This window comes from Molothrus aeneus, chromosome Z (assembly GCF_037042795.1).
Source record: "Molothrus aeneus isolate 106 chromosome Z, BPBGC_Maene_1.0, whole genome shotgun sequence".
Taxonomy (NCBI): domain Eukaryota; kingdom Metazoa; phylum Chordata; class Aves; order Passeriformes; family Icteridae; genus Molothrus; species Molothrus aeneus.
The window spans coordinates 22881669-22901480 of NC_089680.1; the positions used below are offsets into that span (position 1 = coordinate 22881669).

Genomic DNA, 19812 nt, shown 5'->3' on the forward strand with positions numbered 1-19812 from the left:
TAGCAGTGAAACAAGTATCAAAAGCATAAGCAGTATCTTTTTTTTCTTTTTTTTTTTTCATCTCACAGAAACTATACACTTAAAACAGTTTGGGTTTTACATTTACAAGTTTAGTTTTTTGTTTAGATGTATGTCATGCACTGTGTTGAGAACAAGGATAAACTGAAAAACTTCCCTCCCTTCAACATAAATTCATACATCAAGCATCTCAGTTACCTGCAATTTGAAATCAGTACTCTTTTTGATCTTACTCTGTATTTATTTCTAAGCATGTTAATTACTGTTAAGTGTTCCTAGCATAACTTACACCTTTACAGCATTACAAATTATTATTCACTTATTATTATTCATCTTCTCAAATCTAAAAGACAATACCCTCAGAGCAGAAAAACAAAACATAAACCCCAACCTCTTAACACTCAGTCCAAACAGCCTCTTCCATACCCCCACCTCTCCAAATATCACTACAAAAACACAAGACACAAACTCTCATTTTAGTTCTTTAATCAGTCCATATCCCCAAGTGGAAAAATAAAGCAGCTGGGAGGACAGAGGGAGCTATTGGTTTACTGTTAATTTTTAATAAGAACTCTGTAACAATTACATACCAATAATTTTCTGTGTTATGAATTGAGTAATTCAAAACACATAATTGTCAGGTTGGAAAAATTTGTATGGAAATCAAAATACTACATGGTATGGGGCGTGAGGGGGGAACGCATGAAATAACCTGGCTGGCTGGTATAAGCACTGAAAAACCTGCAAGAAAATTTTGTCTATGGATTGTTCCGGGCTCCCTGAACATTTAGGATAGACTAGTACATTTCCAACTAAACAACTCAAGTGTTTTATCAATCAAGCTGATATATACACTTCACATGCAAGTGACAAGACTTGTCTCTTTCTTTATGTCTCGCAAGATTTTTCAACTTACACTACTGCATAGTGTCAGTTCAGACTCTCTTGGCCCACTGTGCCAGTGTTTCTTTGTGCTTTCCAGTTTTCCATATTACATTCCTAAATAAGAGGTATTCTTTTTACAACCATGAACTGCTGAGTAGTCACAAAAAAAATACTCTTGTTCTTTAGAAAATCCATCTGTGAGGTGCTGCACTTTTCAACAACCTAAGAAGTCACCAGAAGACTGATCAGTAACTCAGAAGAAAACTTAGAACCTTAAACACAACAGGCTCTTAAAATAATAGTGCATTATTTTCAAGTTTACAGAAGTCACTCACAGACAGTATGCACTGTTAACGTCTAATTATCAGGTAGAAATTTGTAAGAGGGCTCTAAGTGACTTGACCAGACTGACTTTTTAACAGACATCATCAGCAAACAAGAGTACTTTCCCCCATCCCCTCAATTCCTTAATGTTGCAGTATGAGACACAATCAATGTGTAAATGCATTATATTAAAAAAGTTTGATGTATATTTCACACATACTTTTCTATTCAAATAAATTACTGTTATATTGTCTCTGTTGGCAGTTCTCACAACAAACGTATGTTTGATTCAAAAAGGGACAAGCAGTAGTATACTGCTTTACTTGTGGGTAAATATACACCCACACACACCCTCAAACACTCACTCCCTTAGAAACTGAATCCTTACTCATTACTTTGCTGAACGCAAACAAGCACAATAAAAATAATATAGTGTCATTGTTACAATGATAATGCCTTAATAGTGCTCTAAGCAAAATACCACCCAACTTATACTAAAGATACTGTCCTTACACATGATTTAATCAGCATACTCTCAGATTATTTCATCAGCATAACCAAAATACAGCAATGAACTTAACTGAGTCATTTCATTATATAGTTTAATTGGCATAAATAACTGACTTATTGTGGCAACAACTGGCAAGAAATACAAGGTACTCCTTGGTCGTGGCATAGTAAAAAAATGAACTGAAGGCAGAGCAGTACCACCACAAGAGGAAGGAACACACATTAATATCAATTCACTTGTAGACAGAATTTACCAGATGGACATGGACCTATCACACACAATGCCACCCTCACTGAATAGCAAAAAGTAAATTACTTTCTTCTTCAGTGAGCACACAGGATGCTCTGTTTCCATTCATTCACTAGAACAGACTTCTACCAGCACTGGCTTTCTTCTGAGTACTCAATATTGGAGATGTGGCGCTTGATAAAGGTAGGAAATCTTTTCAGAAGGGAGAACATGTGAGAAATCAAAAGCTTTCTTTTAATCCCTTTTTACATCAAGGATAGGATAAGTGATCTGCCAGCTTTCATTTCAAGCTATAACTTTCTTAACTACTTCAATTAAAACTAACTGCAGTCATAGAAGTAATTTACACAGAAGATGCACAGAATTGGGTAGGACATGAATTTTTCAAGTCACATAACTGCTTTCTGTAAGCACCACAATTCAGAGTTATTGTTACAATTCTATCACTTACTTGAGAGTACAGGATCATTTAAAAGCTTCAGCACAGCTCTCAGAGTTAGTTTTGTTTAAATGTAATGCTCTGGATTAATAAAATCATAAGGCACTTGTGATTTTTAATCCATTTAATACAGGAATGCATAAATAATTTTATTTTACAGACAATATAACCATATGCATGCATTTAGGTATATTCCCTCTGAATTATCATGACTAACCAAGTGCAATTTGGGTCCATTATTTCAAATGCACCTGAAATGGCATTGTAGTACTTTCCAAATCCTGTGGACAAAAATTGTGACAAATATGAGAATACTTGCATACCTTTTAACTGTGAGCTAAACTTCAACTAGTTGAAACAGTGCACTCTCCATAGCAGCAAAGGACAAGAATGCTATCTGAAGTCAGATAGTGTTCAAGAACCGCGTACCTCCTTCCCAAATCAAAACAGTTAAATGGGAAAACTAGACCAGCTACACCCATTCTCCTCCATGTTGAATCTGTAACAACATTGGCAAACGTAGACATCAAAGTGTGTTCTAGAGTTCTAGAGACCTCCTCACTGCATTTGGAAAAATTAAAAGAGCCTAATCTCTGCATATAAAATGCAACTTCCTTTATTGAGAAAAGCAGTGGTTTGTTGTTCACATAACAGGTACTTTTTGCATTCATGTCTATCTTACAGCAGCCAGACAAAGTCCCCTGTGACTGGAGGAAAGGGAATTTCATGTCCTTTTTAAAAAAGAGTAAAAAAGATCATGGGAACCACCAATCTGCAAGCATTACCATATTGCCCAGTAAAACCATGAAACTGGTCCTTCCTGTCGTAGGTTAAACTTTAGGATATAACCAAAAGTATGTATTTTATTACATCTTCATAAGTGCTCCTTATCTCCTCCATGACTCATCCCTGATAACTCCCTCCAGGTGCTGTCTCTGCTAATGGGCCATCAGGCCTCATTGCATGACTCAAAAATCACATCATCCCATTGTGAGATGCTCCACCCAGGGGAATGAACCAAGCATTCCTACCTGGATATGAGGTTTGGACACCATGGGCAGCCCTACCTACTGTATTCCCAGAGGACAAGAGCTACAACCATCACTGAGATGGTGATGTAGAAAGACTACAGAACTTTTACTTCCCTTCTACAGGATCACCATTTCAACAGAACCACGTCCACCATCTAATTGGACTGCTACCACCACCCTGACTAGCACAGTGTCAGTGTCCAGAATCTGACACTGTTTCTGTACAATTGCCCATATTTTAATCTTCCCATGAAACTGTAGTTCTGACTTGGAATGTCTCACTAGCTTGCTTTCAAACCAGTACACTATGACAAGCATGGGTGACAAGAGGGTACTTAGATACAGGCAACATACTTCACCAAGGGCAAACCATGCCTCTGATTACATCAGTGGATAAATGAAGGGCTATGGATGTATGGATGCCACCTACCTCCATTTCCACAAAGCCTTTGATACAGTCCCCCACAACATTCTTGCCATTTATTTGGAGAACTAATGGGTTTGATGGATGCACTATTAGATGAGTAAGAGTCTAGGTCCCTGTCCAGAGGGTTACAGTTAACTGCTCTTTGTCCACACGGAAACCAATCATAAGTGGTGTTCCTCCAGGGTTTATACTGAAACCAGTACTGTTTAACATCTTCCTAATTACATCTTCATGATATAAACAGTACCAAGCTGAGCAGTGGAGTTTCTACACCAGTAGGAGGGGATGCCATCCAGAGGGAATGACACTGACAGGCTTGAAAATCTCAAATATGAAACAAGGCAAAGTGAAAGGTCTTGCACCTAGGTTTGGCAAAGCCCATTATCAATACAGACTGTGGGATAAATTGGTTGAGGGGAAAAGCACTTGCATGAAATGCTGGACAAAATGCTGAACATGAGCCAGCAGCATGCACCTGCACACCAGAAAGCCAACTGTATCCTGGGCCCATGCCAGGTCACAGGAGACAATTCTTCCTCTCTTGTCTGCTGTTGTGAGACCCTACCTGGAGTACTGTGCCCAGCTCTGTGGAGCCTAGCACCAGAAAGACATGGCCATATCAACAGGTCCACAGCAGGGCCAAAAACTGATCAGAGGCATTTTCACACCTTTCCTGTAAAAAAAGGATGAAATAGTTTGGTTTGTGCTGCTTAGAAAATACATACAAGGGTCCTGATTCCCACCTTTCAATACCTAGACAGACTTTACCAATGTCTCAAGTGACAGAAAAAGGTTTAACAGTCTTAAAATGTATCCTTTTCAATTTAAAAATATTTAAATTTGGATTAAGTATAGATTTAGACTGAACATAAGGGAAGTGGACAACAAGGGGGTGTGGCAATGGAGGAAGATTGCAGGTCCCCCCTCACCGAAGTGTTCAAAGACATGTTGGGTAGGGTTTTAAGCAACATGACCTACTGAAAGACATCCTTGGCTAGGGAGATGGGACAAGATAATTTTTAAGATCCTTCTAATCCGAACTATTCTATGACTCTGTAATCTGTACACCAAATTTTAAATTCCCACTGACATGCTGGGCCAATTTGAAACATTCACACACAGACATTCTGTGAATAAGAAACGACTTTGTGAAGTGCAAAAATATACTTTTTTGTTTTTAAATCTCACTTTTAGCTAGTCTTCAATTTAACTTCTATATTTTAAACCAGTATTTTCCGAAAGGAATACCAGATATGAAAAAACTTCACTACACTTAACTAAAATTTGCAAGAAGTAAAAGTAAAAGAAAATAACTTAGGTATTCAACAACACTACTTCCATATATAAGACAAAAAGAGTAAGGCCTTTACTAACAACACCTGTACTAATCAGACTTGTGTGATTTACACTCCTTATGGCAAAATATAAGAGTATAAAATAACAAAAAAACCACCCAAAGCACTAAACAGCTGGCATCCCTTGGCACCAATAAATATGTGGTCTTGACTTAATCACTAATAAAAGAAATTAGCATTTAATGAATGGAAGAACTAAACACTTTGCTCCATTTCAAAACAACAGGATGAATATAAACTATTTCTCTAGAAGAAATACTGACACACTCAAATTCTCATACTGGTAGTTTACAAAAATTTCAATTTTGGTCACAAAGTTAGATGGACAAGAACAAAGTTGACATAAAAATACATCACCATGGAATAACTATGTTTTAGTGTTCTGTTTTTTTTGCGGTTTTAAATTTATTGTTACTTTTAATTCCCAGATATTGATTTAAAAATATTTCTAATATGCATCATCAACATGCATCTGCAATATCTAGTCACCTATTATGAAGCAACACAATGTCTTGGTGTGTTAATGTTTTTTCATGTTTACTAATATAAAGGAGGGAGGTATTAAAACTACATATAAATCAATAGCATCATGGCTACATTATTTTCAGTGGGTTTTTGACTGCTGCCAGTTGGCAGACTGTACTTTTTGGGCTGTACACAGTACCATGCAATAGCAATAGTAGAAGATTAGGCATTATAACGATCACTGACAGAAAAGTAACACGAGCTACAGAAGATAACACTAACAAGACCTCCCTAAAAATAATACATGTATTTTTATGCAGGAGAAAGAAAAAAAAAAGATAAAGAATAGTTCAGCTTTGGTAATACAATGAAGTTAGAAACTCCTCAAGAAGGAAAATACAATATCATTTTAGCAGAAAAATTTTACCTTTGGTATACCTTTGAAATCAAAAAGCTGCAATGAGTAAAATGAAGACTGATGGTGTCTTGGTTTTTTTGAAACTAATAATAGGTAAACTGTTAAGACACTTGTTTGAATTCGAAACAGCATTTTTGATGAATAGAGAGATCCTAAGATGGTAAATATAAAATTAAGCTTAACAAAATAAACTTGTCCTGTGAGTATCACCAATAGCATAAGTAAAACCAGAAGACAATGCGCCTGCGTCTTCAAACTTTTTGTATTACCATCAATCTAGGACACTCTGTTCAACATGGAAAATCCAGTCCAGAATCACTGTCTTGTTCATAGCAAGGATTTGATGCAGTTTCCCATCACAGAATACCTGAAAGAACTATTCCTATCTTTTCAGTTACAGAATAGGGGGGCATGAAAGTGTCTGTTCTAGAAATAACCCGGGAGCTAGGACATCAATCATCAATTTAGCAATGCACATTATTATACACCAAATGAACTGTCTTTCACCACAAGAGGGTCCCTACAGGACACAAAGGAATATGCTATGAATCTACAGACCAAACAGGTGGTTTAAAGAAATACACAAGACTAAAGAGAAAGCACATAAAGCTAAAGAAAGTAATCTTGGTTCAGAAATTCAGAAATTCCACCTAGAGAATGAGCTTCCAGAGACAAATCATTCCCCTTACTAAAAAAAAAAAAAAAAAAAAACCAACGAAAATCAAAACAAGCACAAGGGAAAAAAACAGAAGCAAACAAAAGCAGACCAATTTCCTATACCAGGAGCCATCACGTTTTGCAAAAAAAGCATATCCATCTGCTCCACCCCCAAAAATACACAATCACAAGGGAAAATAAAATGGAGGTAAAACACAAGCCAGATCTTTACAACCCCCAGAAAAACAAAAACTCCTGAGAATAATAAGAACATAGGTACTGAAATGCTGATATTTTGAGGTGGTAGGCAGTAGCATAAAACTCTGAAATAGAATACAGCAGTTAACAAAAGTAACAGACACAAGATGTGACATGACTTACTATTTGACCTTTGTCTTTCCACTGCCCTCCAATAATGTCAAGCCTATTACAGAAATGTAAAAAGGTGCCAAAGAAAAAACAAAATTTAAAAATAAAAAACAATTTTCTGTTTTCTTTTCAGTTGTTTTCAGGAACCATAACTTTATTTCTCAAGTAATTCTCAAATAAAATAAGAAGAGCCACTGAAATTAAAAATAATTACAAAATGTCTTACTGCAGACACAATCATAATTTTCCCAAACCAGCATACTATAGAGATAGAACTCCTTAGCTTTACATAAGGCTTCTCAGTAGACAATCTGAGAGTTTTTGGACTATTTTCTTAATTTGGATTTCTCACCACAAAATTTGGCTTTAGCTTTCTCACCACAAAATTGTATCTCAATGTCAGTTTGCACAGAATGACTGCAAGAAAATTGTGCTTTTAACAGGCCCCACTCCTGTGGGGTAAGATCTTGCTTATTACTCTTGTAAATCCTACAATTATTTGAGTAGTATTAAAGGAAATATTAAATACTACCCCACTTCAGCTGCAGAAGTCAAGACTTAGTAGTAAAACCTCACCCTTAGAAAGTAATGAAAAAAGGAATACACAGACACACGCACAAAAAAAAGGAGTAATAAGAATACCATATATGACTCTTGTAGGCAGCTTTACTATGTTCAAAACAAAACATTGTTTTGAACATAAAGGCCACCACCCTGGATGACTAGAAGAGTCAAGTTCTCCAGCATTCTGCCACAGAAAATAAACAATATCCAGAAGTAGATGCCTGGAATACCTGAGGTTAGAGCAAAGCTAGCATGCACGATACTTCCACTAAGACTCAGGGGTTTCACTAGCCCAAGAAGGCTCCCATGTATTTAGCCAACAGACCCCTACCTACAGGCTCTAGTTCCCAGAAAAAGATTTAATTTCAGAAGGGCAGTTTATATAGCAGTGAATAGAAAATCCAAGAAGGTGCATAGAAGAGAAACATGGCATAATTTATTCAGATGCTAAATCACTTTTGGATACATACATCTTTTGCTAAAACCGTTCGGTTTAGAACCAATTAAAACTTTAGCCCCAGTCATTTGATAAATGTCTTTTTTTCTTTAGGGAAAAATATCCAAAAGGCTAATATCTCAACCAATAGTTAAGACTAATCCTTTAGTTCTGGTGCACCCTTAAACTACTAAAGTAGATTTCAGCTGGGAAGTTTTTGGAAGTGCAGTGTATGAGCCTGTGAAGGAAAAGGAAAAGGAAAAGGACTTGGGTAATTTTATCCAGTTGCTGGATGATAAGCTAACACCCTCTCACTAACATCTTTTATAAAGGCACTTACATAACTTTTCTATCCAAAATGCCTGCTAAGGCACTCTGTGAAAGACACAACCCTAACCAAAAGCACAGAACAGAAAACAGAATCTTAATAGAAACTGAAACACTTTTACTGAGATAGACCTGCACAGGTTGTCCTGAGGGCTTGCAGTCTCCAGGAATGGAAATACTCAAAATTTAATGGGGCACTGTCCAGGGCAATCTGTTCTAGGGTGGGGTGCAATAGATGCTCTCAAGAATTCCATTCCAACCTAAATGGTTTCACAATGCTGATTAACAAGACAGCACAGAAACAAAAGAAGTTCTTAGATCTAAAGGAAATTAAGCAAACCACAGCAGATGAAATGAAATTACACTAAAGAAATTATCTGGTCAGCAACAACTTTATATTTCAACTGAAAAGATGCTAGAAAAACACATTAACATTACCTATATGTATATATGCTTTCAAATTACTTGTCTTTACACAAAGTTTTCATATGAAATATCACATTAAAATGGATTAACTATCTATCTACAAATAATTTCATCAGTTGACTTTCCACTTGAAGAATATTACTGAAGTCCATTCAGTAAATTAGGCTATTTTAGTTCCCATTCAAATTCAGAATATCTTCACAAAACTTCTTTACAAAGTTAATCACTTTAGAGAAATGCTATACTGAAAAACCTGCCTAATTGATGAGGCTATCACCTCTTTTATGTATTAAAATCTGGCTTCCTCCTCCTTTATGTAACATACACATGCTTAAACCTGTCAAATGTATTGATGGATTAGTAAAATGGAAAAGCATGTAGATGTCTACACTGCAGTACTTTCAGAGAATCTCTACTTAAAGATTGCTGCTTCACTTTCTTTTTTATTTTATTAATAATCTGAAATATATCCTGAACACACGTATCCTCTGTCGTTAGAAAGATGATACATACTGGATTCTACCTAGAGCTGGCGAGATTACAGACTGGGTTCTGTTTTCAAAAGCAGTAACTAGCTTCCCATTCTTTTTTTGCCTGCTTTCCTCAAAGAACGTTATCTGATCTGCTAAAAGACAAAAACCCAAAAATGGCAAGATAATATGCAAGAAACTTAATATAAATACATTCAAAATACTTTATTTGCTGATTTCAACACCTGTGGAATGTGTTCATCAAGAAAGAAGTAGAAATGCACACATAATTGAAATTAATCTAAAGGGGAAATCAGATGCTTAACGACAATTTGTGCACATCAAACTACCAAAACAATTAAAAACTCAGATTTGCACTGTTTCTTCAAAGTTTCTAGTACGTATAATGCTCTTCAAAACACTACCTGCTGCAAGGTTTTAGTAATACATAATTTATGTTCAACTAGCAAATGAGCAGAGCACAGAGCTTCCTTCTGCCTCCACCGAATTTTGTCTGATAGCTCACATGTGCATACTAGGAATAGTAAATTTTATAGAGTTTCCTTAACTTCTTTCACAAGACATTGCAGATATCCTCTAAACGTTTAGCATTGTTCAGCATTTCCAAACAAGATTTTCACTCGACAGCTACTTCTCTCTATATATCTCCTACACAACATGTTTTCTCAAGAAGTCTTGATTCTACCCATGGCAGGAATCCAACGCCAATTGTCACATGTATCAATGCTGCTTGAAGAAGGAAACCTCTACCAGCTTTCAGATGGATGCTTTCTTCTGATTGCTTCACCAGCCCAGGCCTTCATGGCTTTAACCAGACCACATCCCACGGGAAAATACTGTTTTGGCTGCCTGCAGCATTAGGGGTCACCTCCGTCCCGGCCATACACTTTTGGTGCAATCCATGTTTGGCAGAGAATTTTCGCCGATTTCTAGAACAAGACCTCACATTATCAGTGTTTTTGTATTTTTTAATAAGTACACCTAACTATCAGCGATGAACGACCAACTGGAAAAAGGAGGGAAGTGTACTTGTGAAGGAAGGCCACAAGGCGAGACACAGAAGGAACTTTTGAAAGTACACCCACAATTACTCATTAAGCCCTCCCTTCCCAGAAACAGCTTGGGTATATTTAATCCTGATGCGAGGTTGGGGGAGAGATGAAATTACCTCCAAAGATTCCTTCAAGACTTAAAATTCTCTAAAACCCCTCTGCCTGTTCATTTTCCTCCGAAGTTGCACAAGGCAGTACCTCGGGACTTTTACTATTTCAATTCAAGCGAACAGTGGCTTCTGGAAGAGTGAACAAAACAGCTTCAGGACAGGTGGTTTTATCCAGGGCAAGGGCCCAAGCCCGATTTAATTCATGTCTCGGAGGCGCCGGGAGCCCGCGGCCCTGCTCCCCCTCTTTGCCCGCTGGGAGCGAGACGCGAACCCGCGGCCCCAAACGGGACACGCCCGCCCGGCCCCCGGCCGGCCCTAGCCCCGCGCTCAGGTACCTGGCAGCGGCTCAGCTGCTCCGCCAGACCCCGCAGCTCTTCCTCCAGCTCTGCCACCCGCTGCGTCGCCGCCTCCGAGCCCCTCGAAGCCACCGCTGAAAGCCTCTCGCCGCTCCTCCTGCGGAGACAGCGAGGAGAGAGGAAGGCCCGCGCCCAGCGGAGCGGGCTCAGGCAGCCCGCCCCCGCCCGCCCGCGCCTGGGGGAAAAGGGGAAGAATCGCCGCCGTGAACCACGCAAATGAAAACTTTCCACCGCACTCACGGCGCGGGCGAGCGCCGGAAACCGCAGGGAAGAAAGAGGACGCGGTGCAATGACGTCACAGCCCACCGCTGCCCCGGCGAGGAGAAGGGGCGAGGGGCGCCCCGTTTGAATTCGCCCGCCCGAGGCGCGGCGCCGCGCATGCGCCGTGCGGCTGCGCGAGGTGAGGCGGTGCAGGGAGCGGTGCGGTGCCCCGCGAGCCTGTCCCGGGGTGCCTGCCGCCTTCTTCTGCAAGGGCTAGGAGCACCTGCTGTTCCGCCAAGGTGCTGAGCGAGGGATGCTGGAAATGCCTGGGAATCCAGCGGATCCCCTCCTCAGCCGTAGGAGCACATGTGTCCTGCCTCTCTTTAGACCCTAGATGTTGTGAACCGTACAGGTCAGACTCACAGAGTGGGTCAGGCTGGAAGGGATCACAGTGGACCATCGGGTCCAACCTCACTGTTCAAGCAGGGTCATCCCAGAGCGGCATGTGGCACAGGATCCTGCTTGAATATCCCAGCGAGCGAGACTTCCACAGCCTCTCTGGGCAATCTGTTCCAGTGCTCAGTCACTGCACAGTAAAGTTCCTCCTCACGATCAGGTGAAGCTTCCTTTGCATCAGTTTTTGCCCATTGCATCTTGTCCTGTCGCTTGGCACCGCCGAGCAGAGCCTGGATCCATCCACTGACACCCTCCCTTTGGATATTCACAGCCACTGATGGGGCAGTGAGATGTAGTAGAGATGGTAGTAGTGAGATGTTTCTGGGTGTTCCGCGAGGTGCTGAGGCTCCAGCACACCCGAGTCAGATGTCTCATGCCTCTTCCTCATTGTTTGTTAGTTTCTTTTTTCTCTGAATTAAGTAATAACAATTGCAGACAAAAGAGTCAAGACCTGGGTTTAGATTAGGTCTTGATAGTGTTTTAGGATGCATGTGCACACTTGTTTCTCAGACAGGAAGTTTTCAGATTTATCACTCCCAGAGTTGGATTTCAGAGCCTAGAACTGAAAGCAAAGGAAGGCTTCAAAGATCTAACCCTTACCAATATATCAAATATTTTGGCTGCTGCCACTATGTAAATGTACTCTGTTTATGATCCAGATATGCAGAGTACCTGGTTTTGTAATAAAGGTTAAACAGCATTGCCAAAACAAATCATTGCATAGCATACATGGGAAGCAAAATACTCATAAAAAGCATAGACTTTCCCCCAAACAAATGGAGAAAGAAGTTGAAACATGGTTGGGATATATTTTAGGCTGGAAATTGCATTTCACCAATGGCAGTATCTTATTACAGAAATACTATACCTGTTTTTATAGAGAAGTATGTTTTCCTTTCATCTCCACTGTAACTTTTGCATGGTTTCTGGAAAAGTTGCCCTGAATGTACCACTGTGACAAGAAATAAAACTCTTTCTGTGTGTGTGTGCATGCAGATAAGCAAGAAGGTTTCACATTGTGTGAATTAAGATATACATTAAAATGTCCAGTCCTTCCACTTGTGGCCCTAGCAGAAAGATTCCTGCATCCTTGGTAATTGCTGTGCCTGGCAAGTCGACTTTTCATTACATTGATGTCCAGGAACCCTTCTCAGAAGTAGAGAGTGGCTACAGTACTCAATGCCAAGATTTCTCACATAATTTTCAATTAAAATTTTTCTATTATTGCAGGTATTATCTGCACAATTATAAATGTAAACATAAAGGTGGGAGACTGCATTTGAGTCTTCTCTGTCCAGTTATATGGAGATTTAAGGAGATTCAGCAATTATTGGATCAATACCACATCTCTCATTAGAATTGCCTTTATAATTTTTATAGTTCTTCACTCATTGTGTATTGTGTCATCTCATATTTTTGATCTTGCACTTCCTATCATTTATCTTTGTGTGTTATTAAATTTTCAAATGTTCATATGACCATCATGTCAGTTCTAGCATGTTTGCATTTTAAACTTTTCCTTTGCTTTTAGGATCTCCTAGTTCTCTTCTACCATAAATTCACTATCCGGTCACTATGATTCTATGTAGCCTTCACTTTTTCCACATCTCTCCCTTTTAATAACCATCTTTTTTTATTTTTCATCTGTTTCCTAATATTTTTATCATTGTCCCCTTGACCGTTTGTAACCTATTACTCTTGGGCAACAAGAAGCTAACCTTACTTAAAAAACAATGTGCTTAGATTAACTGCTGAACAGCTACAATGACTAAACAGGATTTAAAAACATTTTCCAAGTACAAGGTCATTCAAAGTTGAGCTGAGAAGATTCAGTTATTACAGGGGCTAGGCTCAAAGCTCGACAGAACACAAAACAACAGACCACAATTCCTTACAATTTTAGAACTTTAAGAATGAAATTAGTGTAGATGCAATATGTTACCACAATAAACACAAAAGTAACACTCCCCCAAAACAAGATATTTATTTTAAGGACCTAATATTTTTGTATATTGTTTAACTAACATCACATTTGTTTTCCTACTATTTATAAGCTTATTCTCTATAATATAAAGATTCTAGTTATTAACCCAAACAGTATTCATGATAGTTCTTAGAATATTAGAGAAAATTTAAAATGTGGAGTTGGGAAGTTTTGGTGAATTGGGAGACATTGACTTGTATTGGAGTATTTTGTACATTATGTTTCTCCCTAGTCTTCATATTTTGGAACCCTGCATTTACAGTCATCAAATCCATGAGACTGTTAGGCTAAATTCTTTCAAAACTATTTTTCCTTTGGATTTCACCTTCTGCAAATTAAACAGTGTCTATTAGAACTATATTGCACCACTGAAACCTATTTGTTATGGCTTTTACTCATCTACAGTTCCTATGAATGTTACACAAATGGAAGTGCTCCCCGAGTTGCTTCGGTGATAGAAGCAAAAATTTTTTTTGTTTGGTGGGCTGTTCCTTTTTTTTGCTCTTGGGAAATTCCACATGTGTCTTTGAAACATGTTCATATTACAAACATGTTGCTTTTACTCTTGATCACATAATTACTTTTTTTTTCTGATTGTATGTTTCTTTTCCTTATCATAATGTGAAATATAAAGTTACTCCATCCATTGTGGCAATCCAAATACTTCATTATTAGAGGTAAAGACATGTAAGTACATAATAGATCATTTTCATTTTCCTTTAAACAAAAAATGACTTTACTAGCCTGATTTGAATTAAAAATGTTAAAATGTTATACTAAAGAATTTGCATTTGTCCTTGGATTTTTCATGCTGACTGTTCATATTTGTCACTAGTAGTTTGCTAGGAAACAGCATCATCAAACAGGCGCTTTCTGAAAGATGTTTGTCAGCTAAAGTGAACAAAACAAGTCAAAATTGTTGAAATTATTTCTAGCAGGTTTTGGCAACATCCTCAATATTTTAGGAATTTCTATGTTTCTCAAGAACATTTGACAACCCTAGAAATATGTTCGATCTTGTTTAGACAATGAATTCAAAACATACGTGCCTCCAGTAAAAGTTTCTGGAGGTTTTCTGTTGTAGGTTTGAGTTTGGGTTGGTTTGGTGGTTTTTGCTTGTATGTGTCTTATGTGGGGCTGTGGGAGATATTCTCTTCACTTCTGTGACAGCTGTATATAATAGCATGATTATGGTCATAGGAAGAATGGAGATATAAAAGTGGAAAGGTCTGTAAGGAGAAGTAATACCTGATATTGGATTGCCCACCATAAGGAAGAGAACCAAGAGAACAAACAGACCATTTGGTTGTAAAAAAAAAAAATTCATATTGAATTAGCTGATTTTGAAGAAGCGAAGCTGGAAAAGGTCAGCATGGAAGCCTAGATTCACTGATGTACAGGCCTGGAGTTCTACCACTAGCACAACTCACTTTTCACTCAGTGAAAAGAAAGTGCCATCTTATTCTCATAAGCGGAGAGTAAGATACCAGAGGTCTGATTTGAACCTGAAAAGACAAGAGGTGGAACCAAGTTACCTCTAGAATGTATCAATTTTATTGCTTTAGTTTACTGCATACTTTTCTACTGCACACTATGCCTTTCTTAAAGGTAAACATCAACAGGTTACATTCCCCAGAAGGGCCACATCATGATGCCAGAGTCTGTAACATGGCCCCGTTCCACTTACCTTTACCATGGAGAAGGCTTTGGTTTTTCGTTGTCTTTTAAATGAGGTCACAGACCTTAGCACTACACCCATCAAGGCAATGAAAAATAAAAGCCAGTAATATAAAGCAGGGCATGTCAACCGAACAAAGCACAGAGGGAGGAGGTGATTAACAGTTCTGGATGAAGTCTTCCCCACCCTATAGCACCTGCCAGAAACGGGAGGCCGTGAGGGAGGGGCAGACAGCTGAAGGTCATTAAGAGGCAGAAGTAGATTCCAGGGTGGCTGTCCTGGCAGAGGCAATATTGGGTTTGTGTTGTGGTAAACTGAAGAGATAAGTTCAGCTGAGCGCTGGGAATTGATTGTTACTTTGTTATTTGTTTCCTAGTGAAATGAACACCAGAAATTTGAGCTTTGACCTTGAATGAGGTGCATAGCCTGTATCATAGACTAACTGGGAGAGTCACCTTATTATGGAAGGGTTGCGTGGAAAATGAAGAGCACAGTTTCATCACCTTGAGAAAGGGTGTGAAGAATACATGGCCACCCAGGCTCAGTAAGTAAGCCATGATGCCCTCGTTAACCCAAGGAGTGGTTGCTGACAGGGGCAACACCGTCCATGACCACCCAAACTTTTTAGAGTGCAGGAGATGCAGATGAGACACTCCCTCACCCTAGGGATTGCAGCTGAGAACATACACCTACACGTCCTCTCATTGCAATCATTCACATGCATAGGACACAAGAGCCGTGAACTTGTGAAAGAGCCTCAAAATTAACCATTTTTAATACTAGAAATAAGGTTTGCAACAGTTTGTATGTTTTAGTATTGGACACTGCTGCACAATGCAGTGAAATGAACTGATTTTCTGACTGGGGACAAATTAAAAGTATAAGTACTGGAATTAATAAAATAAGAAATTCAAACTCAATTTAAAAATGCTACATTTCAAATTTCTGTCATTCTGAAATAGTAAGAGAATTTTGAATAGAAATTTTAAAGTGAATGATTTAGGCAGGCTGCAAAATTGATGGAAGTATAGCTTACCCCATTTTACATGACAGAGAGGTTAAGATGTAGGCAGAAAAGTTAAGTCACTCTGAGTTAAGTCACTGCAGAGTGCACAGCAGTAGCACTGATAAAGCTGCAAATATTAAATAGGGCATAAATCAGAACCCAGTAATGTTTATGCTCAGAACAGAGGCAAGACACGTGATCTTCAGGTCTTTGTTTAACAGTTCATACTGTGTTAAAAAAAATAAAGGCCTTAGGAAAATAAATAAATTGATACAAAGTATAAGCTAGTAGTTTAGTCAAAAACCATTTGCTGCAATTTAAACACTTTTTCTAATTTTATCAATGTGCTTAAATTAATGTTATATGTTATTCAACAGACACTAGCTTTTAAAGAAGAAAAAATATTTGCTCGCACTCTAAGATAAGGAGTTTTTGACATCTTGTTATGAAATTCCTCTTGCCTCAATTACCTTGCTGAGTTCTTTAGCTTGAAATTGTGAGGTAAATGTCTGTTTGTTTCTGTTTGGTTTTGGATTTTCAGTTGACCATCAGGTTTAACTTAGAGTTATTTACAATCACTTGAATTCAGAAACTTCTTCAGATGAACAAGCAAGATTCTATTTTTATTATCTGTGTGCACCGTGGCAGTAGCTGAGAGTTACTGGGAGGGCACTTTGTGCTGCAGTATTTCAGTTGCTAACGCTGTTCCCAAAAGCACTGTTTGCTATAAATTCCCAGCCCAAGGGAATACAGAACAGATACTGCACATTGCATTCTAGGGTGGTACTGCAGACTCAGCCCAACATGAACTCTTCTTGCAGCCTGAACTCCATCATCACAGTGGGATTCAACTGACTCAATTCACCGAGATAGAGCTCGTGTATTTTGGCAGCAATGCAAAGTTGTGCATTTGAACTTTCCTTTCCTTTCCTACTGTGGCTGATTTTAGAGTAACAAAGTGAGACTCCATATCTGTTTATTTAAGTTTTTAGACATAGCTTTTACTCAACAGAGTTGCTTCCTTTAGAGACAGAAAATATTTAAGAATAAATACTACCTAAATATCTGTATTAAAAAAAAACCAACTAAATCAAGCATTTTAATGAAGACTGCATTTAAAATTACCTGGAATCATTCAAAATTAAAAGATAATTCCTGCAGAAATTAAGGGGGCTTTTAATACTGAATTTCGATAAATGTGTTTGTCTTGGTTAGTTTTCTCAGTTGTATCCTGTATTAATGTGCACAAGATATGAATTGATTTAAGCATGTAAAATAATTTAATTGTCTGACGGCAGACAGTAGAAGGGTTTACAGGATAGATTTTCATGCTTACTCATTTGTGAGGGGGACAAGCAGTTGTTAAATCATATTCAGTTTCAAATTTACAAAAAAGCAGAAATAGAATTCTTGGTACACTTGATTTTCAATTCAAAAGTAAATAAACAACATTCTAATAGAGTATTAGAATGGTTTGCCAAGAATAATTACATTCCCCTTTTCTTTTTTTCCAGAAAATGAAACTTAATTATTACCAGCTCTCACAATTCTATTGGAAGATCCCTGTTACTTTCCTTAAAACTCCTTCCGGAGTCCTTTGATTACATAAGAATTTCTAAGGTTGTTTCTTATTATGCTTTTAGCACTTCTATCACACAGTATAAAAATATGGCCCAAATAGGACCTAAGAGCTCAAAAGTGAAAATCAAGTATAAATAGCTAAATTAGAAATCACAAATTTATTTTCCTTCTGACCAGTGGTTTTTGGACACTTAGCATAGGTAGCACTAGATATCTCTTGAAAACCACAGATAAAAAAAAAGCTAATTTGGCTGTATGACCCAAACAGTGGTAGAAATATGCTAAATTTCTAGTTACATATAGACTAGTTACATATACTAAAAAATTGATACTAATATTTTTCATTGCTTCAATTGTCCAAATTTACCACAATATGATATATTGAGAGTGTGAATGATAAAAAGGAAATATGTAGCCCAGACAGCAATTACATTAGATCATGTGTTGATTTTCCTCCACTTTCTTCAGGGAATGTGGTACAGCTACAGGTAGAAGAATATACAGTCTCAAGTTGCAAGCTAACTCCACTTTTTCATTATCATCAGTTGAGTCTTTGTATTCCTAGTGAGTGTCAGCTTGACATCTGTCTCCCCTGACCAGTCCTGCATCCTGACCATGTGACTCCTGACCACATAATCTGTTTTGCAAGTATGCCCAAAATTACCCAGTTACTGAGTTGCTCTGCTATTCTTCATGAGGTTTATGGCAGTATTTTGTGTTCTAGAAAACCCTTTGTGTTAGTCAGTCTTTTATCTTCTCTAAGGTATCGTTTCTGAGAATCCACCCATGTTAATTTAGATGCCAGTACTTTGACAAATGACTTCTGAATAATCCAGCAGCAGCTTCAAATACAGTCTTTGCATCCCTGGACCCCTGGGCATGGCTAAGACTTCCACATAACCTCTTATATGAGGAGTAGAGCAAGCAGCAGAAGACAGTAGCTTCTTAAAATGTTGCAGCTTTATAGATTAAGTGGTAATATTTGTATAATTTCCAGGAACACTCAAGAAGATAACTTGGGGTCTGTGAATTCTTATCTATGTACATAATTTTGGTTTTGTCTACTGTAAATAGACAAAATACTCATCTGGCATATTTGAAGAATCTATCATATGTTGTGCTAATGGGATTATTCGTATTTGGTAGGTACATTGCACATTGCAACATTCCTGCTAAATACCTTAATTTTTTTAAAAAAACAAATTTTGGAAGCTTGGTGCTAATGCCTCAGCATGCTCAGGCACCATTTAATTTTTTTTTTTTTTTTTTTTTGTGCTAATAATACATAAGTCTGCCAAGTCATGGAGACCCACTTCATACCGAAACCTCTTGGTATGCCCATAAACAGAGGAAATGTAGTCTCTTACATTTCCTACAAGTACTTACCCAATTGCATAGTTCTTATTAGAGGGTTGTTCTGGCCTCATGCTTCACAAAAAACTATTCTATTATTCTTGTGACGTGCAGCAGAGGGGAAATAGCTATTATCTTGATTTATATTACAGTTGAAATGTTGTTTGAGGGTCCAAGGTCACCCTTGCACTCTCCCCTGACTGACTTCGGGAAGACAACATTTTCAGTCATTGTCCTTTTTCTATATCCCACTATTGTGTAGTGACAGGCTGACCTTTCTATTTGAAAATATTTTACAAGACAGTAAATACACATAGGAAACAAGGTCTGAAGTAGAAGGAGGAATTAGAAGGCCTATATCATCAAATCACACTGTACAGGCATAAAATAGCAGTGCTTCAATGCCTGGAGGACACCAATGGAAAGAAATATTAAATCTAAAAGAAAATATTTATGCAAAAAATTTTTAGCAAAAAATAGTAATTTCTCCCAGCAGCTAAAGAGAACCTGGTTATGTGAATATAGGTCTTTGCTCTTAAATAGGATTCGTATGTTTTAAACATAAAAATACATCACCCTGGGAGTTCCAAAAGATAAACTGTGCCTGGATACAGAAGAAGATTTAGTATTCCAGTATCCCAGA

The 19812-nt window shown here is 38.0% G+C and overlaps 1 protein-coding gene across 1 annotated transcript in view; it reads right to left on the minus strand.

The window, feature by feature from the left end:
• The window catches only part of CNTLN (centlein), a 176997-nt gene extending 165426 nt beyond the window's left edge, over positions 1-11571 (minus strand). Inside the window, 2 exon segments of the mRNA XM_066569755.1 lie at positions 10890-11085; positions 11210-11571. Of these exon segments, the coding sequence (XP_066425852.1) occupies positions 10890-11085; positions 11210-11571 (558 nt within the window).
• Positions 11572-19812: the final 8241 nt, after the last annotated feature.